At 42.6% G+C, this 24,103-nt stretch overlaps 1 protein-coding gene across 1 annotated transcript in view; it reads left to right on the forward strand.

Annotated features, from left to right (window-relative positions):
* Positions 1-981: 981 nt before the first annotated feature.
* Enpp6 (ectonucleotide pyrophosphatase/phosphodiesterase 6) overlaps positions 982-24,103 on the forward strand; it is an 81,716-nt gene continuing 58,594 nt past the window's right edge. Inside the window, exon 1 of the mRNA XM_090353774.1 lies at positions 982-1,256. Within this exon, the coding sequence (XP_090209900.1) occupies positions 1,016-1,256 (241 nt within the window). The 5' untranslated portion in view covers positions 982-1,015. The remainder of the gene's footprint in view (positions 1,257-24,103) is intronic.

Below are 24,103 nucleotides of genomic sequence, written 5' to 3' on the forward strand. Positions count from 1 at the left end.
TCCTAGTAAGATCCAAAGCAGGTGGAAGAGCTGCTGTGGATAGGTCTTGAGATGGGGAGAGTTGGCGGTCACTGTCTCCTCGCTCACCTGTGCCTAGGAGCTTCTCTCTACTTTCTGAGATTCATCCCTGCCTCTCCTTAGTTCTTTCTTCCCGTCCTGAAGCCTGCTCGCTTCTTTCCAACTCTGATTTTCCGTTTCGAATTCTTGTCCTTTACTCTCTATCTCATTTTTGCCTCTGTTGGGCAATGCATCTTCAGATCAACTGGCTCAGATGGTTTCCCATTCCCCACTTCTGGAAACTTCACTCTGGCTCTGTGGCTCCTCTGTCTACTGCTCCTCTTTCATGTGGGTTCTGGTTACTAGCAGACTAATTTGCATTTGGAAGATAAAATAGTAACACTGCGTAGAGATGTATATGAAGAGAAAGAAATTAGTGGCAAAGACCTAGACAAATAATTTGCTTTAAAGCGTTTTGGCTATAGTTGACAGTACTGGAAAACTCACAGGTTCCCATACGTTTATGGGTTTCTTGTTTCCACTCTAAGTGAAGAAGGTTGAGTTTCTAAATTGTAATTAAAGATGTCAAAAAGTTTAGGCAACAATGTGGGAAAACAAATTAAAAGGTGGCGCTTCTTCCCAGCCCTTTGGTTAGCACAATTGCAAAGTTAGGGTTGACTTTGTCATCTTCCAAAATACCACCTCTCTGTGAGCATTTGTATTTCTGGAACATTCACCCCAAACAGTAAGATTTTCCTTTTTTCCCCCTAGTGTTCATTCAAGTTTGTTTAGGAAACCAATTTACTGGAAGGCAGTCTCTCTTTTAACTTTGTGGGGTGAGCAGAGATGTTTTCAAATGGGGGTGCTGTTCCTTTAAATTCTGAATGTGAAGTTGGCTCAGGGAAGGCCAGCAGCTCAAGGCCCAGCCCCTAGGAAAGAGAATAGCTAAAGATTGTCCATCCTCTGTCTTTGGAAGGGGACAGCTGTGCCAGCTGGGCTGTGGCAGGCTCCTGACAGCATGGCAGTAAAGCCTGGGACTGTCTTGCTGGTCCTGTGGCTCAGCCTGGCTCAGCCAATGTTTGCCCGCCGGAAGCTCCTGGTGTTTCTCCTGGATGGTTTTCGCTCAGACTACATCAGCGATGAGGCCCTGGACGCCTTACCTGGCTTCAAAGAGATTGTGAGCAGGGGAGTAAAAGTGGATTACTTGACACCAGACTTTCCTAGTCTCTCGTACCCCAACTACTACACTTTAATGACTGGTGAGTACTGGGCCCTCTCCTTCAAGGGGAGTTGAGGCTGGAGGCAAGCAGAGAGCATGAGGGGCAAGCTGGCATGGGAGGGTGTACATGTGCCAGTTCCCATAATTCCTCAGGACGCCCAACACAGGCAGGAGGGTATTCATGGATGACAAGATTTCCCGACCTCCCCGTCCCACTGCATTTTTCCCACAAGGACCTCTTTCGGATTCTCACTGTGGAGAAGAGAGAACTATAGCAATAGATGATAGACGATAGCTGATGCTTTTGAAAAGTAGTTATTTGCTTTACAAACAAAAATCCTAGCTAACTCTATGTTTTGTCACTTCAAGTATAAAACATGGACCAGTGCCCATTTTCTCCTGTCCCTTTGGTCTGTGGTCCCCTATTGTCTTGCTTCCTGAGTTTTCAATGTAGTGGACTCTGAAAGTCACTCCTGGGTGTCCTTAGATCTGAGGCTCCTTCCTGATAGGCCAGGAGAGGAATTTTCAGCCACACCCTTTTGTGTTAGCTCAGTAATGATGCTTTCCCTTCTTCTGCTTTTTCTGGAGCTTAGCAAAATGATGTGGAGATGAAAAGAGTTGTGTAGATTCCCCACTTTAACTTCTAGCCTTTATAAAAATCAAAGAAAAACTCTTAACAACAGGCCCCGAGTTCAAACCCCATGACTGACAACAAATAAACAATTTTAAAAAACCCTCTAACAAAACAAATGAAAGTTCAGCTAACCATGCTGCATGCCTTTGTGGTAAGTGAGTAAGTGGATTTACCCAAAATGGCCTAGAATTGTTGCAAGTCCAACCATGAGTCCTCCAGCCTGGTCCTCCTGCCTGGTTGTCTAGCCTTGTCTTTCCTTTGTGCAATTATATATGCAGACCTCTTGCTGTCCACAGAACTGGATTCCTAGCTTTTTGGTTTGCTTTTAACTCACCTTTGTGAGAACCAGCAAGAGACCCAGAAAAAGAATTTAACAAGTTATCCAACAGCAAGTGATTCTAGTTGGCTGCTATCATGGCTTATATAGCCCTTAATTACATGCTCTGAGGCCAGGGAGAACCTTGTCAATTATGTTAGCAGACTGGGGATGAGAACTCTGGTATCTCATTACAGATCACTCCAGAACACCAAAGCCAAAGGAGTCTGAAAATATAGACTGATCTCTTCACCTACGTGCTCTGAGCACAGAGAGAGCCTAATAGATGTATGAACAAAAGGGGGAGAAAAACATGACCATTCTGAAATCTCTTACCTCATGTGTGGGTACTGTAGACAGGTGTACATAAAAATGCTGTTAACTCATGGTCAGAATTATAGGAAGAGATAGTTGGGATAATTAGAAACAAAGGCTTGGAGGGCTAGGTGTGTGGCCTAGTGGCAGGGTGCTTGCCTAGTGTGCACAAAGCCCTGGGTTCGATTCCTTAGTATCACAAGCACAAAAAAAGCCAGAAGTGGTGCTGTGGCTAAGGTGGTAGAGTGCTAGCCTAGGGAAAGCTCAAGGACAGTGCCCAGGCCTTGAGTTCAAGCCTCAGGATATATAAAATATATAAATGAATATAATAAAAGACGAATAAATAATAATAAATGTATATAATATATACATAAAATAATATATACATGCATGCATAATATATAATATAACTAATAACTAATAAATATAATTAATATATGTAAATAATAATAAAAAAGAAACAAAGCCTTGGAGGAAGAGGGGGAAAAGGCAGAATGCATACACACCAAATATATTATTTATTTATTTTCCCAACAGACAAAAAACACCCAGTATCTAAAATAAACAGAATTAACAAAAGCCTCTGCAGTCCTGGTTTGGCATGCTTCTGCTGCACAGGGAAGCAGTTTGCAGGCTGAAGGCCACACACAGAAGTTATTGTATGGTCCAGCCTGACTTCAGCTCTTTACAGCAAGTTTCATACACATGGTCTACCCCCTCTCTGCTTGTCTTTCAGGGCTTGCTGGGAGATGCAATTCATAAACTGCCACGTGCAGCTTTCTCCACAACAGTGGAAAATGAACAAAATCTATTTTAGAAAGACTCTAGTAAATGAAAAAAAAACAAAAACAAAAACGATGGGGTGGGGAAAGACCATTACAAGTTCCACAGAGGCTCCAAGCCAGTGACATGGTCTTTTGTTTGTCAGATGCGCATTTCTGACACTGGCACAAAGCCTCTGTCACACTGAGACACACCTACTTTTCAGGCAATGGGTGTTTTTACTTGTATTCTTCTGATGGTGAGAAGGTCCAGGTCTGATGAATACTTGATTACAGTTTCACCCTTTCATCTCAGTTTCAAACTGAGATCGGCTATGAAAATCCCCATACACAATATTTCTATTGGTGAAAAATATACGGTCTGATTTGAAAGTTCTGTTTGGTATACAAGTTGACCTTTCCATTATTTGTAGAAGCAATACTGTATACAAGACCTGTCTGGTTTATGTACAAATGTCTTCAGGTGTGATTTGTGTGTGTCTGCTGAGAAACACAATTTAGGGTGGGGATTTACAGTCTCTGAAACTTATCTCACATACTCAGGGATGAATTTGAACTGTTTTCCTTGATCGCCATGCTTATTTTCCATCTGATGCTAAAGAAAAACTATTTTTTTTCTTCCATAAGAAGAATGTAATTCCATTGGGAATTATACTTAAACTATTGGTTGGAACATTTGAGTATTTTTATGAACCAACTGGATCTTTTAGGTTCCAAAAGAGAGCCTGTTTTAGGGTTTTTCAGTATGCACAAGAGAATGAACCATAATCTCACTTCATTATATGAAATATTGTATGAAAGACATAAAGCCCTTGATATTCTTCCTCTTTACATCATGACCTTACCTTGGTGGGGAGATAGCTGCAGCCCACACGACTTACTTGAGTATCTGTCTTTGCACAAAAGACTCTGGAAGGCCTTTGTATTGCCTTTGGGCCTCTGTTTCCACAGCTGTAAAATAAAGTGAGATCAACTGCAAGGTCTGAATCAGGCAGCGGAAACAAAAAGTAAGCAATGCAGAGAAAATTACAGATGCTTTCAGGTGCTAGTGGCTCATGCCTGTAATCCTAGCAAGTAAGGACGCTGAGATTTGAGGATTGCAGCTGGAAGCCAGTCCAGGTAGGAGAGTCCATGAGACTTTTATCTCCTATTATCTGCCAGAAGACCAGAAGTGGCACTGTAGCTCACAGTGGTAGAGTGCTAGCCTTGAGCAAAAGAGCTCAGGGATAGAGCCCAGGCCCTGAATTCAAGCCCTATGACCATGAAAGAGAGAGAGACAGAGAGACACAGAAACAGAGAGAGAGGGACAGAGACACAGACAGAGATATGAACAGACACAGAGACACAGAGACAGAGAGTACAAGTGCAAGAGTACAAGTAGTAGGACTATAATTTAGACTTGGTTCGTTCCCGAGAATACACCTTGGTCTTGTGATGATGTTGAGAAATAGTGTGGAAACTTTAAAAGGTGGGGCCTAGTGGGAGGTCTTTAGGTCAATGAGGGATCTGCCCGAAGAGGAAATAAAAATGACTCTCACAGGACTGCTAACTTCTTCTGAGAGTGAGCCTGAATCCTGAATTCTCTCTAGCTGCCTCTTTTAGACTGGGGTTTCTTCCTTCCATGTGCCCTCTACCATGAACACTTTCTACCATCAAGATTTTGCTCGAGACCAAACCAAAAGAATTACTTAAGCTGGGACTTTCGGCTTCTGGAAATGTGAAACTTTATAAAGTTACCCAGCCTTGGATATTTTACTATAGCAATAGTCTAATACAATCCTCTTGGAGGCTGCTGTGTAGAAATTAAGTAAATGGCTGAAACTCCTTAGAGAAGGAGAATTTCATAGAGAAGTCACGGGGACAGAGCAGTCATATTTGTAAGGAGTCCTGGAAAACCTCTAGCCTAGACACTGACACGAATTCACTATGGCAGAACCAGCTGTTTTTTAAAAAATGTGTTTTTAGGGGCCAGGAGTTTGGCCTAGTGGAAGAGTGCTTGCCTAGCAGGCACGAAGACCCAGGTTCAATTCCTCGGTACCACATACATAGAAAAAAAAAAAGCTGGAAATGGTGCTGAGGCTCAAATGGTAGAGCACTAACCTTGAGAAAGTCCAAGGACAGTGCTCAGGCCCTGAGTCAAGCCCAGGACTGGCAAAAAAAAAAATGTGTTTTTAAAGCTAGACATTGGTAGCTTATGCCTGTAATCTTACCTACTTAGGAGGCTGAGATTTGAATTTCACAGTTCAAAGCCAGCCCAGGCAGGAAAAGTCCTAGAGTGTCCTATCTCCAATTTACCACAAAAATCTAGAAGTGGAGCTATGGCTCAAATGGTAGAGTGCTAGCCTTGAGCAAAAATGTTCAAGGATAGTGCCCAGGCCTGGAATTCAAGCTCCAGGACCAGCACAAAATAAACTGTTTGCAATATAAAAATATTCCAATAATGATCAAGAATATCCATTCAATAATTGGTTGCTAGGAGCACTGATTTTTAAGCCATTAAATGATATAAATTTGGAAAGCTCACCTTTTCACCCAAGGAGTTTACATTCAAGTTAAGAAAGATTCTCAGAGCATGGATACTCAGTAATAAGCTAAAGTAAATGCCAAGATGTGAGGAATGGAATTGTGCCCCATACTGTCCAAATTCTAGTTGACATTATCAATACCTAGTCAGGATATATCTGTCCTTTCAGATAAATAAGATTTGTAAAGAAGTGATTCATATAAGGTTGTTACAGTGGACCTTATTCCCATATAACTGTTGTTTGTAGAAGGAGAGAAAAGACTCCAGGTTTATCTGTGCCAAGAGGAAAGGCCAAATTTTGAGCTACGACACAGTAAAAAGAGACCATTTGCAAACCAAGGAGACAGGCCACAGAAGAAACCAAACCAGTCAATACCTTTACCTTGAACTTCTAGCTTCTAGACTGTGCAAAATAAAATTTCTGTGGTTCAAGCCATGCAACCTGTGGCTGTTTGTTATGGCAAACCAAGCTAACTCAAGCAGATAATATAGTTGCTCAATATGTTATAGAAAAAAGAGGAACAGAGACTGCCCTTCCTGATAGAGTAGCATAGAAAGCATTTTGAAGGTGGGATCTGTGCCACCAGCACAAAACCACTAACTCTTTCTGTATGCATACATTCTCTCCCTGAAGAGCAGTGCGTGAATCTACTTACGGTCACTTGGTATACAACTGCTGTTTAAATGCCACTGAAATGCTGTCTTAGTTTGTTTTGCTATGGACTTTTTTGAAAAGTCTCTTTTTGGAGGTGAATCCACATTGGAAGGAAAGTAAGGGTTTGTTCAATCCAGATCATGGGTAAGAGAAAATACTACATATGTTTTAAAGCAGCATAAATTAGTATTGTTTTGTTAAGGCTGGTGGCAACATTTGTTTGTAATTCTTGAATATTTTTTGCTAAGAAGTTGGAGGAAGTGACCCAGAAATGCCCCAAGTAGCAGGGAAGCCATTGTAGAATTTTGTTTTATTTTTTTGTGCCAGTACTGGGCCTTGAACTCAGAGCCTGGGTGCTGGTCACTTAGTTCTATATCCTTAAGGCTGTCATTTTATCACTTGAGCCACAGCTGCACTTCTGGCTTTTTGATGGTTAGAGATAAGAATGTCACTGACTTTCTTACTTGGGTTGGCTTTGAATCGTGATTCTCAGATCTCAGATTCCTGAGTAGCTAGAATTATAGATATAAGCTGCTGGTACCAGGGTAGAATTGTGTCTTCACTGCCAACAGTCTACCATGACATGAAAATATGCTGAAATAAATTTGGTATCAATTATCATCTCAACACAAAATTAGTAAATAAAATGCTAGGAGGTTGTATGCTTGCTTCTGAGCCTTCAGAATGTCCATAACAGGGCTGACACTTGAGATTCAACATTGGAGGCCAGGTTCTCACTCAGCCCTAGAGCAGGGCACTGACCATGAGTTCTGAGGCAACTAAGAGGTCATGTATGGGACCCAGACTAGACATCTCCCAGGACCAGTTCAGGAGGCAGCCTAAGTCATAATGGCTCTTCATGAAGCCATTATGAGCTTCAAAGCAAATACCAGGATGAGAACTGCTTAGAATTCCTCTTTGTGCCAGGGAATTTCCTATGCCATGTTCAGAAATTACCTGTGACACAAATACTTACCAGATATCAGGGACCCAGCACTCTGGAGTCACATACTGTAAGGGAAAGGTATACTTTCCTCTCACTTTAAAGAAAATGTCTGGTTCAAATTAAAATCAGCCATCACTTGGAGCAAAGGAAATCAATGTGGAAAAGACTTGAAGGCTCATGTATTGACAATAAGACCACATTCTCAAGTCTTCTGTAGAATTGCGGCTCCACAAGCCTCTCACAGGGCCAGAGAAGATGGAAAGACTGTTCCTCGTTCCTTCTCCTTTCTATCTTCCAAATCCGCTCAAGGTGACATTCACCCTGAATATCAGCTTCCCAGACTCCAATAAATGGGCATATATTTCCCTCCCATTCTCTTAGGTACCAATTCCAGTTTGTGCTGTTGTCATAGACGACCTTCTAGCCTCAACTTCCATATCCTTGCCTAAGGTCAACATACAGTTGACCTAGGCTCCATTTTGTTGACTTCCCATCTGGGTACTGAGACTCAATCCCTTTTCTCCAGTTTCTCTTAGTTCATTGATTCCTTTCCATGGTCCTGCCTCATCTTAGTTTTTCTGTTTGTATCAGGATTTGAACTCAGGGCCCCAAGCTTCTTTGGCCTTTCTTGCACAGCTGGTGGTCGACCACTTGAGTTATACCTTACTTAAATGTTGTCACTTAGTTTCCAGGAACACTAACATCATCCTTCCACTTTCCTGCATGAAAACCACAGTCTCTGTAATGAGCCTTGTTGAAGCTGCCCAAAAAACAAAACTGGTTGGTGGAGACACAACGCAATAGAAGCCATAAAGAGCTTGAACCAGCTCATGCCTTGAGGAAAAAGGAGTTGTGTTGCAAGCATCTACAAAAACAGTCTTTGAGCATGTCATTATTGAAGCTCCCATCAACCAACCTGTCTTCACTGAAGAGCCACTGTTCAAAAAGCATGTTGCTTTTGGCTTCCACGGTGATGTGGAGTTCTTATTATATGGCATTCCACTGCTAGGAGCTCGGTCCCTAAAGGAAATAGTGGTTAAAGTAGAAGGTTAAGCTTTAAAACATGGTGAAAGCTTTGCATTACTTGTAACAGTGACCCACTTTCCAGAAAGTTCTTCTATACAGAGCCTTTGCAGTCTATGTACTATGCCCAATCTTGTCCTATTGGCCACATTCCTCTTTGGGGAATTAGCTTGGATTGTGCTGCTCTCAGAACCTGCTTCCTCATGAATACAGTGCCAAAAATGGGTTAAAGCCATTTAAAATTAATTTGGAGGGAGCTTGACTCAGTATGGCAACATTTCTTTCAGACTCTTTAAACAACACCTACTCAGGTTTCGGCGCCCCATTCTGTGAATGCAGCGATTGTGGCCACAATTCAGCCAGGTGGGGACTTGGAGCAGGCCAGGGATTCCTCCACGTCCTGTGTTCAGCATTTGGCTCTGGCTGGAGACTTCCCTTGAAGACTTCTGTCTTCAGCCCAAGAATTAAAAAAAAAACAATTGACCAGACCAAGTCTTGAAGTGATCTGAGATTGTAATGGACTTGTGGTTCAGAATACTGCAGATCGTTCATTCTTGGAGCAAGTCACTTCCTGCAGTCTGCAGGAGGAAGTGCCCCCAGTGCTCGCTTAGGCTGAGGCAGGACTTGTGGGGTCAAATATAGACAATGATTTGCTACAGAGTGCCCTAACCTGCGTGCTGCAGGTCATCAGCGGGTTGGACCAGGCAAGCTTCACTTTGGTGATGAGTAACTTTGTCCACAAATCCCAGCGTGCATACTCAGTGTCTGGACCACTGGTGAACCACAGAGGGGCCACGAGGAGGATGCAGGCACTGGGTTCTATCACATTCACTAGGACTTTGCATGAGTAGTACTGAGTTCTCATTGCTTTGGAATGAAAGGACTGGACAGAGGGAAGCTGGGGGTCAACTGTGCTGACCTCACAGGATGCCGGTGGCATGAGGCAAGGACTGTGGCCTGAGAAAGGCTGATGGGATGTGGGGGGCAGGTCTCCATGTTTCTAGATGCAGTGGTTGAGACACTCACTGAGGTTGCTCAAGAGACCTTTAGATCTTGGCTTCTTCTTTGAGATTCTACACACGAATTAGAGAAGTTAAGGAGGCGTGTACAATAGCATACGTGGTTTCCTCCGAAAGCTTCTATGGGTGTATATACATGTAAAGATTTGGCTTTCACAGCGAGGCTTGAGAAAATATTCTGCTTTCATGATTGAAGGCAAAAATCCTTCAACAAATATAGGTGTGTGGGAGAAAAACCTCAACTACTGTGTTCCTCAACCCATGGGCCTGGCTGATGCAGGCTGTCTGGACCCCTTAACCTCTCTCCACCCTTGCCACCCAGAATAATGAAAACACAGCTAAGGATCACTCTTCTGGTATGCTTTGTGAGATACCCCATCCCTGAGTCTAGCAAAGAAAGAAAGGCATGGGTTTGAGAGCAGGGTGGGGGGAAGGTATGAGGACCTCAGAGAAGAAACCAGCTCCACAGGCTGAGTTACTACAGCTCTTGGAAAATGCTGCCTATTTATGAAGCCTGAAATGTTCCAAATAGTGTACTCTGTGTATATGAGCTCAGTTATTTTCAAATCCGGTCTTCCACCTGTGCTCATAAATGTTCCATGGGGAAGAGGTAGCCTCTCTTCCTCTCCCTGGATAGCCAGGCTTTGCTGTAAGACAGACACTGAGCAGACCTTGACACACCCTGGTTCAGAGGCAATATGACCTAGCAAAAGATTTTACTATTGGTCTCTGGTCCTCCAGAGCCATCAGAAGGGGTCAGGAGATGGCCATATCTGGATTGTAAGCTTGTTCAGAAGCTTTGATTGGTTGGTTACACTTTCCTGGCTTAGTGCCAGTCCCTAGACATCTGTCAGACCCCATGGAGGAAGGCTTAAATTATCTATCTTTCTACTAGACTCTGGAGTTCTTTTGTTTTTGATTTTGATTTTTTTTTTGCCAGCTCTGGGGGTTGAACTCAGGGCTTGAGCACGGTCCTTGGACACTTTTTGCTCAAGGTTAGAGTTCTGCCGCTTGAGCTACAGAACCACTGCTGGCTTTAATTTTTTTTTCCTGAGTATGTGGAACGGAGGAATTGAACCCAGGGCTTCATGAATGTTAGGCAAGCACTCTAGCACTAGGCTACACTCCTGGTCCTAGACTCTGGAGTTTTGTTTCTGAGCCCCAACTCTGTTGGTTGAAGTTATACTTTTTCTTTTTCTTCTAAAAAACCTATTTAGTGCCCTCCTCTGCTTTGACAATGGATTCTGTATTCCTCTGGTCACATTCCATGGACCTTTAGATTCTCTCTCACATCTGCACAGTGGCTACCTTCCTATCCCTAGGGCCCAAAGCAACATCATCACCATATTCCGTCTGTCATCTTGGACTTTTTACCACTCCAGGCTCTCCCTGGCTTTTGCTGGATGCTGTGGGTAGATCACCCATCAGGCTCCAGTTACCCCCAGTCTGAATGCTTCCCCTGTAGTTGGCCTTCTCCCAAACCATGACATCTTTTGCTCTACATTTCTGTGTGGAACCCTCCTAGTCCATAGTTACCTGTATTTGTCTGTGTAGTAGATGACACTCAAAAAGTAGATGAATGAGATTAGGAGTACATAACACCATCATTCCATTCCTGTCCATTTGCCCCCTAAAGACATCCAGAATTAAAAATGTAAAAAGCTGAAAAGGATTTGTACCTGCTAATATCTTTTTGTCATAGAGCAAAACCTGAAACCAAGGCCTGAGATTCAGATCCAAGAGCTAGCTTACAAAGGAAGAGTCTGTGAACAGGTATGGATGCCCACGAATTCTTTTCCAGAACTTATAATCTGTTTTACTAGACTAGCTCCTTCCTCTGAGTTCTCAACTTTTGCTCTGTCTCTTTCTTTATTTCCATAAACAGCTTCCAGAATGTGCAAATAGAAATGTAGATGAAATCCAAAGCAGTGTGCATGTGTGTGTTTATATATATTGTGTATATTTCGTCAAAGGTTCAGTCAGAGCTTGGTACCAGTGGCTCTCACCTATAATACTAGCTACTCAGGAGAATGAGGTCTGAGGATCACAGTTCAAAGCCAAGCCAGCCTGGGCAAGAAAGTCCATGAAACTTTTATCTCAATTAACTACACAAAAGCCAGAAATGGAGCTGTGGCTCCAAGCGGTATAGCACTAGCTTTGAGCACAAAAACTTAGAGACAGTGCCCTGACCCCGAGTTCAAACCCCAGAACCAGCACAAAAACAGAAAACTAGAATCTGGCCAGGGAGGAGATGGAGCCACCATCCAGAAGGTTGCAAATAGTGTCCTTAGCCCTCTGCCCTCCTTCCTCATGTCATAACAATAATAATAATAACTGAAAGCTGGGCTGTAATTTCTCTCCTTCCTTACCTACCCTCACCGCGTTCTGATGAAACAGATGAGAACATCATGTTCCAACCAATTCACTCTCTGGCTGCGATATAACATCTTGCTAACAGCTGGAAGAATGAACTGAAAACAAAAGTGACTTCACTTACTCAATTCCCAACCACCAATTCTATTACTCTTTGAACTCTGTATCTTGGAAATCCACCTCAGCAGATTCTTGCAGTGGCCATCAGATTAATTCTTAACCTTCATTTCAGGCCAGACGTGGAACTCCCCATGGAATTAGCCTTTAAAGCATCACCTCTCCCATCTCCTTTTCATGTCTCTGTTTCTATTGAAGGCCTTCCTGGAATTGTCAGTACTTCCCATTTCCTTCCTCCCTCAAATGCTTAGCACAAGCCAGCTTCCTATCACATACTTTGCTCTTTCAATCCAAAGTAAGATGTCTTTCTTGCCTGACCAACAGACTTTCAGAACTGATAAATGCCTTGAGGTCTTCATATGTTCATGCCTTTATCACTTTCTTTCCGAGCCATAAATATTCCTAGTTAATTCCATCACCATACAGTAGGGACACATGTTTATATAGCTCATTCATTTATAAATTTAACCCATTTAAGATTATACTGGCCATCTACTATGTGAGAGGCATTATTGCCAGTACAATTAGGACATAGTCTCTATTTCAGACAAATTTTACAATTAAGTTGAAATAATTAAATATGTGTTGAAAAGTGTATGATCTTGAGACAGCCTGGAATAGACACAAGAGAATCAGAGATAATATCTGAGAGTGTGGGGGGGGGGTGAAGATTTGCTGAGTCAGTAGCCGTTTAAGGCCCGAAGGATTTGAACAGGTTGAAACCTGGGGGAAAGACCTTGCAGGTGGATGACAAAACACTAGCCAAGGGGCAGAGATGGGGACTGTGGGGACCAGAACTGGGCTTAACACTATTGCTTGGCCAGCGCTAAGCAGAGTAGGTTTGAGAAACAAGGGACTGGCTACTCCAATCTATGACCACGAGTCTGCGAGTGTAAGTCCCGAGTGACAGAACAAACCTGAGGTCAAGAATTTGCTAGGCCCTGTAGAGAGGAAACTGGCAGTACTGATTGGATTTGGAGAATTAAAAAAACATCTCAGGATCAGATAAGAATTCCAGCTGGTCTTAAGGTGATATCGATGAATCACTCTGTGTATAAATTAGATCCAAGTTCACAAACTGGGCACATAAGAAATGCATTTTATATATTTCAAACATATTTCATATCTACAAATATCTATGACTGATCCTGGAAAACATTTTGCTAGGTGAAACAAGCCAGATGTTTTGTATCAAACAAATACTATATGACTCCATTTATATGCAATTGCCTAGAGTGGTCAAATTCACAGAGGTCGAAAGGAGAATAGCTAGTGCCAGGAACATGGAGGAGATTGGATGCAGAACTGGAATTTCATGGGCTCACAGATGTCAATGTGGGGTGAGAGAAAGTTCTGAAAATGGTCGTTGATGATGGTGACACAACAATGTGAATATACAAAGTCATTAAAAGTGTGCCTTAAATGGTGAACATGGTAAATGTGTATTTTACCATAATAAACATATTAACCTCTAGTGGGCTGGGAACTGGCATTTCATTGTGGTTTGACTTTGCATTTCCCTAATGACAAATGGCGTTCTGACAAGCTGATAACTTCTTTGATGAAATGTCTATTTAAACCCTTTCGCTTGTTTTTTAAATTGATTTTTTTCTTTTTGTTTTTATCTTCAGGAGTTCTTTGGATATTCCGAGCTTAAATTCCTTATGAGAGATATGATTTGTCATCCAGGCTATGGGTAGTCTTTTCACTTTCTTCATGGACTAGCTTAAAAATACAAAAGCACTTAATGTTACTAAAATCTATTTATCATTTTGTTCTGTTAATACTTGTACAGTGTCTGTCATATCTGAGAAATAATTGCCTAACTCATCATCATGAAGACTTATCCATAGTTTTCCTCTAAGAGTTTTAGACTTTTTGGGGGTGTGTGTGTGTGTGTGTAGTGTGAGGTAGTTGTCACAGCACCATTTGTTGGGAATACTATTCTTTTCCCATGGATTAAAAAATTGGGGCCGGGCACCAGTGGCTCCTGCTTGTAATCCTAGCTACTCAAGTGGCTGAGATCTGAGGATCACAGTTCAAAACCAGCCCAGGCTGGCTTTTTTTTTTCCGGTGGGTCATGGGGCTTGAACTCTGGGTTTGGGCACCGTCCCTGAGCTCTTCAGCTCAAGGCTACCCTCTACCCTTTGAGCCACAGCCCCACTTCCCATTTTCTAGTGATTTATTGGAGATAAGAGTTTCAAGTTCTTTTGTGCCTGTGCTAGCTTTAACCATGATCCTCAGATCTCAGCCTCCTGAGTAGCTAAGATTACAGGCTTGAGCATCTGCGCCTTCTAGTCTATGAAACTCTTATCTCCAATTAGCCACCAGAAAAATCGAAAGTGGGGCTGTGGCTAAAGGGGTAGAGCGGTAGCCTTGAGCTGAAGAGCTCAGGGACAGTGTCTAGGCCCAAAGTTCAAGCCCTACAACAAAAAATAAATACCTATTTGTCAAATTTAGTAACTGCATAAATAAATGTTAGTTTCTTCTTGGGGTCTTAATTTTATTCCACTGCTTTATGTTTTTATGTAGATACAGATGAAGTATTCATGTCTATATTTTCCTTTTCTTATGCAGAGATTGCATAAGTTTTGTAGTAACTATTGAAATTAAGATTTATAAGTTCCCTAACTTTTTTTTTGAACCACTAATACCCAGTTTATTGTGGGTTTTGTTGCTGTTGTTGTTGTTGTTGTTGTTGTCCATCATGAGACTTGAACTCTGGTCCTGGACACTGTCCCTGAGCTCTTCAGCTCAAGGTTACCATCCTACCCATTGAATCACAGTGCCACTTCTGGTTTTCTTGTGGTTAATTGGAAATAAGAGTCTCATGGTCTTTAGTGCCTGAGCTGGCGTTACACCGTGATCCTCAGATCTAAGCCTCCTGAGTAGCTAGGGTTACAGGTGTGAGCCACCGCATCCCGCCCAACTTATTTTTTGTATATGTGAAATTGCTTTGGCTATGCTGAGTTGATTGTATCTTCAGAGGAAAGTTAGCATAAGCTGTTTCGTTTATGCAAAAGAGCTGCAATTGTGGGAGAGATTGAATCTGTAGTTTAGTTGGGGAAGTATTACTATCTTAATAATATTAAATCTTCTGATCCATGAATATGTGTTGTCTTTTCAGTCATCTCATTTTTAACTTCCATACATACTTCTTGCATTTTTTGTTAAATAATTCCAAATAGCTTCTTCTTTTTAGTGTTCTGATGGAATAATTTTTTAAAATTTCATTTTTACAGTATGTAAAGACAGCTGATTATTTTGTGTTTTGTTACCTTAATTTTTTTTTCCATTCCTGAGGCTTGAACTCAGGGCCTGGGTCCTGTCCTTGGATACTTTTTGCTCAAGGCTAGCATTCTGCCACCTGAACCACAGTGCCACTTCTGGCTTTTTCTATGTATATGGTACTGAGAAACTGAATCCAGGCTTCGTGCATGCTAGGTAAGCACTCTACCACTAGGCCACACTCCCAGCCCTGTTACCTTAATTTTTAATTACTTCTAGTATTTTGATGGACTTCCTACATACAAGAATATACACAAACCTATTTTCTCCAAATAAAAACTTTTTCCTTTCTAATTTTGATGCCTTCAGTTGATCTTTTTAATCATCTTAGGAGTTACGTGAAGGTATTTTACAGATGGGAGAACTTAGCTCTAGAGCGATTAAGGACCTTTCTGAAATACTTGCCAGGAGATAAGGGTTCTGAACCAGGTTCAGAACAGAGAGCTCTGTCACTGTGTCACTGCATTTTACCACACTACTCCTGGCTGGTAGTCAGAATCTGAGAAGACAATGGATGGTCTATATTTCTACAACATTCCTACTGTCTTCCTTTGTCATATGAAGCCAGATTCAAACAAGCAGGGAGCAGAAAGTTCATTTCCCAAAGGGCTGCCATACTTTGTTCCAGGCTCAGTGCTAGGCACATTCAAAATCTAATCTTCTGAAAGGCCTTTGAAGCAGTCACAATAATTTCTACATCATAGATGAGGAAAAACAAGGCCCCAAGAGAATCAATCAATGAAAGAACTGTGGCAAGTATAAAATCCCAGGCTTCTCCTATGTCAACATGCTGCCTTTTCCTTCCTGGCTTCAGGGAAGTGATTCTCAGGGCAGCCCTGTCCTGTGTTCAACTCAGCATTTGTTTCACAGATAGGGATCCCATGTATCCTGCACGTAGCCTATGTCTGCACCCAGATGCCCATCCTGCATGAGTCCCTGCCTTTCCAGGCTTCCTCCAGACTAAGAAACCTCATGGATAACTAGTTTTTCAATCCTCCTTTGTGTGCCTCAATGGACAATGTGAACAATAAGTGCCTCTGGAATTGAGGACAAAGGAGAGAATTCAACCTCAGACACTCAGCCTCTTATGTCAAATCATGGAAGCCTGCACAGTTGTGATGAGTGGTTCACACAAGTGTGTTTTTGATAAGTCACATCTGGGATACTGCCCTAGCCCACCAGAGGCAATCCTGAATGGATAGCACCCAGTGAGAGGAGGGTTTGACTCCGTCCTCCCCCCCAACCTGCCCCATGCACCCTGCAGCTTTGAAGAATCTTAACAGAGGTCTCTTTGCTTTGGTTTAAGTTACTTGTAACTTTTGCATCCTACAGAGCCAATTTCCTTCTTAGCCATTCTCTTCTCCATCCTGTTCCCCGGCTCCTTAGCAGAAAGACCTCTGCCTGCTTCTGGTCAAATGGGTGATGCTCACTCTAGTGTGACAGTGTGACATGAAAACTAATAAATGACAAGAGTCACTGCACACACACGGCTCTGCCATCTTGGCCTTCTTTTCTCCAAGGCCACTTCAGAACCTAATCCAGGATATGTTCTTGGATCACAAAGCAGAAATTGGTCTAATTAAGTATTTTCTAAGTGCAGGTGGGATGAGAGGCAAACAGGCAGCAGAGACATTCACTCCCACAGTGTACCGCTTTAGGAAAATCAAGACCAGTGACTGGTACCAGTATTCTGGAGTCTTAAAACTACCTCTTTCATATCACGCAAGAGATTTTAGGTTTCAGAGTTTAAACCATTTACAACCAAGAATCTGGAAAAGTCCTCGGAAATGGCGGCTCCCTGAGGTGCCTTGGTGTGAGGTAGACGGGATCCTGATTTAGCACTACCCTTACTTCCAGGTGGCTTCGTGAGCATCGGGAGAATAGCAACTTTTAATAACAGGAAATAAAAAGTTATTGCATCTGCCAAAACAAGATTACCTTGTATTTTACATAGCCATAGTTTATATTCTCTCAGCTCATTGCCAAATCCTCACCCTGTTTATAATCCCCTTCCTCACATTCACATGTGGATCATAAGCTTTGGCTTGGCTGGTCTCTGTCTCTTGATGATATTCATGTGAGGAGAGTATTGCTGGAAACCTGGGACTGGTCTGGACTATGAAGATAACACAGACGTGGTTTCCTGAAATGAACCCATTCTTCATTCGTTTTCCCTTCCCTTCTTCCCTCCCTCCCCCTTTTCTTCTTTTTCTTTTCTTTTCTTCCCTCTTCCTTTTTTTTCTTTTCCTCTCTCCCTCTTCCTCTGCTGCTGCTTCCTTCCTTCCTTCCTTCCTCCTCCTCCTCCTCCTCCTCCTCCTCCTCCTCCTCCTCCTCCTCCTCCTCCTCCTCCTCCTCCTCCTCCTCCTCCTTCTCCTCTTCCTTCCCCCCCCCTCCTCCTCCTCCTTCTCCCTGAGGATTTTACTCAGAGCCTCATATTTTTAAGGCATTCTACCACTTGAGCCATATCTCAAGTCCTTTTTACTATAGTTATTTTTTACATAAGAACTCAAGTTTTACCTAGAATCAACCCTAAACTGTAATTCTACTTTCACCTCCTGAATAGCTAAGAGTACTGGCTTTCCATACCATAGCCGGCCCTTAAATTTCTCTTCTAAAATATCCAAGGGATTGAAGCTCTGTAGAATGAATTCAAATGCGTCTTCTGCAAGGTCCTCTTTACTTTCTGCTCTTTTGCTCTCTTGTTATCTGTTTCCGCTGAAAATCTTCTGACTGTCTCAGGGGCAAGCAAGGGGAGGTTTCTACCTGATGCCACGCCCCTGCCCACTGCCATTTCCATTGAACTGAACTGGGACCTCATTGTCGGCTAGCATTTGCAGGCCTAGGTCTGTGCAAATGCCTAATTTCAGTTTTCACTCCCCTCCTTCTTCTAGTGGCCTGCCTTGAAGTTGGATTTGAAGGGGGCTGGCTAGAAACCTAGGGCAGATCGTTCTGTTTAGAATCATATCCTTCACTACCAATTTCCCTGAGAAGCAAAGTTTAATTTGGGGGCAGAGGGCTATCTAATGGGTTCCATTCCCCTCGGTGTCCAATAGAATACCCCTCACTTAGAGTTATGGCATTGGGCGGCTGAGAGATGGTATCCCCTATGTAAACATGAGGAACTATTTATTACATCACTTCCAGGCTATCTCCCCAGCTCAGCCCTGCTCACTCAGCCTGAGAAGCTGCTCAGCACCCACCCCCAGACCAAGTGGCCACTCTGGTGAAGCACCAGTGGAGAATGGCACGTGCATGTGCTTGCTCCATCTCCTTCTCCTTCCTGGTGCTCCTTTAGCAACCTTCCTCAATCTGTCTGCTTCCCCAAATGTTAACCAGGCCAGAATCCCACTGCTCTATGGGAATCAGAACCTCTTCTAGTGAAAAAACAACATAACTAAAATGTAAATCTAGCTGTCTCCATGAAGCCAGGGGATTAACAAATCTCATGTGCTTGGATTGCAGAGGCCTTTACTGTGAAATAATCTTGCCTTGTGCAATTGGCAAGGCATTTTTCTGAATCTTCTTAAGCTAACCGGTCCCTAACTTTTCAGACCTCCAGGATAACCTGGCACAAGTGTTTACTGTGGCTTCATTTGACCTTCTCTACATCTTCCTTGCCATGCTATCTGAGCAACATGGAGGTGATTTTCAGTAACTACTAACAAGGCACAAGGTGGGGAGGCAGCGGCATTCCTTCCAGGGAGCCTCTCGTCTGCATTGACCCATGACACAAGTGGCATACAGGTTACATCAAAGGGACAGAGGACTGGAAAGGCTTTAGTGGAGAAATGCCTTCTTTGCTTGAAATACACACATACACCCAGGACAATATTTGATTTTGTTAAATAGAATTGGATTGAGATTTTTAAGAAAATGTTTGCTTTCCAAGTCTTGGAATTTACCCCACAGAAGCCTGCCTTTAATAATATTTTCTTAAGGAGACACCACTAGGAAAGGCTTAAGACACAATGTAAACTGCGATTTGACTTCTAGAATTGAAACATAAACACCAGAATATAAACAAAAAAGGGTCATGTCATATCTTTCCTGGGATGGCATTCTGTCAGAACCTTAAACTTAAACTTAGCTGGACTGCACCAAGATGTACCTGCTTCCATAAATGACCTTCCATGACTCTCATATCCAATAGTCTTACTTGTAGTAAAGAGTTTACTGTACCACGAGAGCAGGGACCATGTCTTGTTCAGTGTTGAACCCCAGCTCCTGAATGAATTGTGGCTCCTTCATTCATTTGTTAAACAGTAGTTTTGGAGTGCTTGTTGTGAACATAATGACTATTCATTGTTCATTTATTTTTTAAAACATCTCTTGGCGCTGGGCACTGGTGGTGAATACCTACAGTCCTAGCTATTTAGGAGGCTGAGATTTGAGGATCAAGGTTCAAAGCCAGCCTGGGCAAGGAAACCTGTGAGAACCTTATCTCCAATTAACCAGCAAAAAGGCAGTATGACTCAAGTGGTAGAGCTCTATCCTTGAGTGAGAAAAGCCGTGCAAGTCTGATGTCCCAAGTTCAAGGCCCAGTACTGGTTATACTTAATAATTATTAATAAATAATAATAAAGCATTTGCCTTCTGTGGATAGTAAATGTGCTTATGTGGGCCTTGGGGAGAGATATGATCAAAGTAAGGTCTAGTTTCTACACTTATGAAAGTAACTATTTGCTCTAAATAGTCTTGTGTAATACTACAGACAAATAAACAACAAAGGCAGGTGATAATATGGCTTATGGGGAAAAAACCCCGGGAAAGATGAAAGTCAGGAACAATGACAGGGCAGTGCCATGTTTTAGAGGGTGTCTGGCTCTGCTTTTCTCATAAGATGAGCTTTGAGCTAAAGTGAGGGAGCTGGCACATTGGCATGAGGTCAATGGGTCCCACCGAGGGGAAGAACCAGTGCAGAGGCTTCCAGGCAGACCCAAGCTCTGACACATGGGTGGCCTCACTTCTGCCTTGCTGAACCTGACGGATGATAAGCCAGGGGTCCACAGAGCTTGTAGCACATATCTCCCTCCTCTGAGGACTCACTTTGGCTGGAGGACTCCCATGGATGTGGCTGAAACTTCCTTAGAATTATAGAGATCCTTTCTTCCCATGCCTTTCCCTCCCCACCTCCTTAACAAATGTTCTAGCTTCTCAATTGCAGGCTTTTCCTGCCTACTCTCAATCCCTCCCCTTTGTCTATCTCTTCTGTGACTCATCTTGTCTTGGTGCATATTTCTCAAGAGATTTGACCTTAGCCTCCCTTGTCTTCCTTGTAAATTATGCTGCAGACCTTCAATATCTATGTACATACATACATGTATATGTATGCATGCATGTATGCATGCATATTTTTATTTTCAGCACTAAAGACCCAACCCAAGGCTTCACCAGGTTAGGCAGGCACTCTACCACTGAAGTCACTACCACCCCCACTCCATCCCACCCTTTAATACTCCTTCCCAATAGAAGTAGAAGAAGAAAAGACACTGGTGGACAACTCACCCTCTGTGCCTTAGAAAAGACATCTCTGTGTGTTTAGTAATTTATTAGCTTATCTTAATCTGTGGGAGAGCTGAAGACATTAATTGTGAATTTTCCTTGAGTGGAATCTTCATTTGCTTTCTCCAACTTGTGTTTTCTTTTTCTTTCTTTCTTTCTTTCTTTCTTTCTTTCTTTCTTTCTTTCTTTCTTTCTTTCTTTCTTTCTTCCTGCTCATCAGAATATTTTAACTTCAATGGTCTGATTTTTTTGCCAGTCCTGGGCCTTGAACTCAAGGCCTGAGAACTGTCCTTGAGCTTTCTCAAGGCTAGGGGTCTACCATTTGAGCCACAGCACCACCTCTGGCTTTTTCTATGTATGTGGTACGAAGGAATTGAACCTGGGTCTTCATGCATGCTAGGCAAGCACTCTACATAGGCCAAACTTCCAGCCCAATGTTCTGATTTTTAATGTTTCAAATTCTATTTCTTTCCAAATCCTTTTGGATTATTTTTGATAGCCTCCTGACCCGTACCGATCTTGATTCTTTTATTTTTTATCATATCATAAAATTTATTATGAATTCTAAGAATTGTCATTCCAAACTCTAAAGCCCTTGGTGCTGAATATGCAGTGTACTGTTTCTGCTGACACTTGCAGTGACAGGATTTGTCAAAGGTGAAATTTACTTCATACTTAGACTCTCAGAACTTAATGGCTGAACACTGGAAACTTTCTCCCTTCCATAATGACAAGTTGGTGGACTGAGGTTGGCTCTGCTCTACGTGGTCCTTCAGGAACACATGGCTCTAAGATCGGCCTGAGGGAAAGGGAAGGGTGGTGGCCCTTAGGGTAAGACCTTGGGTATCAGGTCAAAATGTGCAAATGATATGCACTCTGCCTTTTTTCCATTGGCCAGGTTCAGCTCAAGGTTCCACTGGGAGATGTGATGGCTGATTGGGCAGTTGTGTCACTATAGAAATGACAATTGTTCCTTAAAGAGGGGAACTAGAGATGTTGACAGAGAACTAGGCACTTGTATCTCATCACATGTCTCTCTAAGTGTCTGGTAATTCTTTTACATCTTATATACTTGACTGGGCTTAGTTTGTAGGAAATCTGAGAACATTCCTTGAGGGAATATTCATTTATTTTCTCCAAGAAAGAAGGAATACTACTAAAGATTACAACCAGCAATCTTTTAAAACTTCATATATGTCCATTTATTCAGGATTGAGTATTTAGTCAGGTTCGACAGCAGTGTTCTTTTTTTTTTTTATTGCCAGACCTGGGCTTCTGCTTAGGGCCTGAGCACTGTCCTTGAATTTTCTCAAGGCTAGAGCTCTACCACTTGAGCCTCAGCACCACTTCCAGCTTTTTTCTATGTATGTGGTATCAAGGAATCAAACCCGGGTCTTCGGGCATGCTACACAAACATTGTACCACTAGGCCAAACTCCTGGCCCGACAGCAGTGTTCTTAATTGTGTCTGTCAATGGTGGAAAGTCTTCCAATGCTATACAAGAGGTGGCAACTGTGTCTTTGCTTTTGTTTTGGTTTAAGACAAGGTCTTGCTATGGCTAGCTTCGAACTTGCCATCCCCACACCACTGCTCGGTGTGTGGGTCATGGTGCTTGAACTCGGCCTGCACACTGTCCCTGAGCTCTTCAGCTCAAGGCTACCACCCTACCCTTGAGCCAAGCCCCACTTCCTGTTTTCTAGAGGTTAATTGGAGATAAGAGTCTCAGGTTCTTTTGTGCTCAGGACTGGCTTTGAACCTCGACCCTCAGATCTCAGCCTCCTGAGCAGCTAGGATTACAGGCATGAGCCACTGTTCTATGTTCAGACTATATTTCTAACATTGCATTTAATATTGATATTTATAAATTCACTATTTTTAAAATTTTTTTTGTCAGGGTGATGTGTAGAGGAGTAACAGTTATATTCAAAGGGTAGTGGGAATTTTTAAACTGAAAGAAAATTGGACAATACTAGGGTTTAAACACAGGGCCTTGTGCCCTTTCAGCCACACTCCTAGCCCTCTTTGAGGCTTTATTTATTTATTTTTGATGCCAGTCCTGGGCTTGAACTCAAGACCTGGCTGCTGTCCCTGAGCTCAAGGCTACAACTCTACCACTTCAGCCACTTTTATTTTGCTTGCGCGCGCTCTCTCTCTCTCTCTCTCTCTCTCTCTCTCTCTCTCTCTCTCTCTCTCTCTCTCTCTCTCTCTCTCTCTCTCTCTCTCTCTCTCTCTCTCTCTCTCTCTCTGGTAGTTTTTACTGGAGATAATGGTTTCACAGACTTTCCTGCCTGGGCTGGCTTCAAACCACGATCTTCAGCGTAGCTAGTATTGCAGATGTGAGCCACCAGTGCCCAGCTTGCATTCTGAGTTTTAATTTCTTTATTCAATAGGGCTTGCATTTGACTCAGGGTGAGCAAGGACTGTCGTCATCCTATTTATGCTGGCATGACAAATGCATACTCCTAGGCCCAGCTTTTTCTCATAAGATGGGGTTTCTCTGAGTCCTTTTTTGCATGGGCTGGCCTGAAATAATTTTCCTTTCAATCTCAGCCTCCCAATGGAGGCTCCAAAATGGAGGGGAATCACTATGGGTTACAGGAGCCCCCAACGGACAGGACAACATGCGACATGTGGGTTTTATTTAGAAGCTGATTCAAGGAGCACAGCTGCAGGGAGGTACTGTTTCTGAGAGTCTGGGGAAAGTGAGAAAGCGAGCAGTGTGCTCTGGGCTGACGTTAAGGAGTTCATGCTGGGGATGTTGAGAGCAGACATGTGGTCTGCTTGGTTTCTGTCTTTCTTGTTTTTGTTTAAGGGCAAAGTCCTCCAGTGTTAGAGGTTGGCAAATATGTGTTTGTGATTTAAGATACATAAACATATACAGGGTTATATGCACATGTACAGAAATGTATTAACTGAATTGATCTTTTATGTGTGTGTGTAAAAATATGCAGGAGAGAATTCATAGGATCTAACTGCTTTGAACGACTAACTCACAGTCTAACAAAATGAATACCAGGGGAATGACTGAACACTTGAGGTTGTGGGATATTAAGAAAATGGGAGTAGGCAAAGCCCGAGAGAAGGGGAGGGGGAGAATGCATCTCCTATGAAGTTAGGAAGGCTGAAGGAGTGAGGGGAATGGGAGGGATGGGGAGGATGAGGAGAAGGGTGAGAGAAATCAAGACTCATTATATTAATAAATTGGCATATTGAATTGGAACCCCTTTGTCCAATTAATTGAGAAAAATATAACTTTAAAAAATCAGGTAGAAAAAAGATATATCTAGGATTTGCTAAAAAAAAAAAAAAGAAAAGAAAACAGTCCAATGTGGGGAGAAAGACATAGGATACCAGAGCTGGGTGTTGTTAGTCATACTCAGCATGTTTTAGAAC

Source organism: Megascapheus bottae, chromosome 20 (genome assembly GCF_031878675.1).
Source record: "Megascapheus bottae isolate mThoBot1 chromosome 20, mThoBot2.hap1, whole genome shotgun sequence".
NCBI lineage: Eukaryota > Metazoa > Chordata > Mammalia > Rodentia > Geomyidae > Megascapheus > Megascapheus bottae.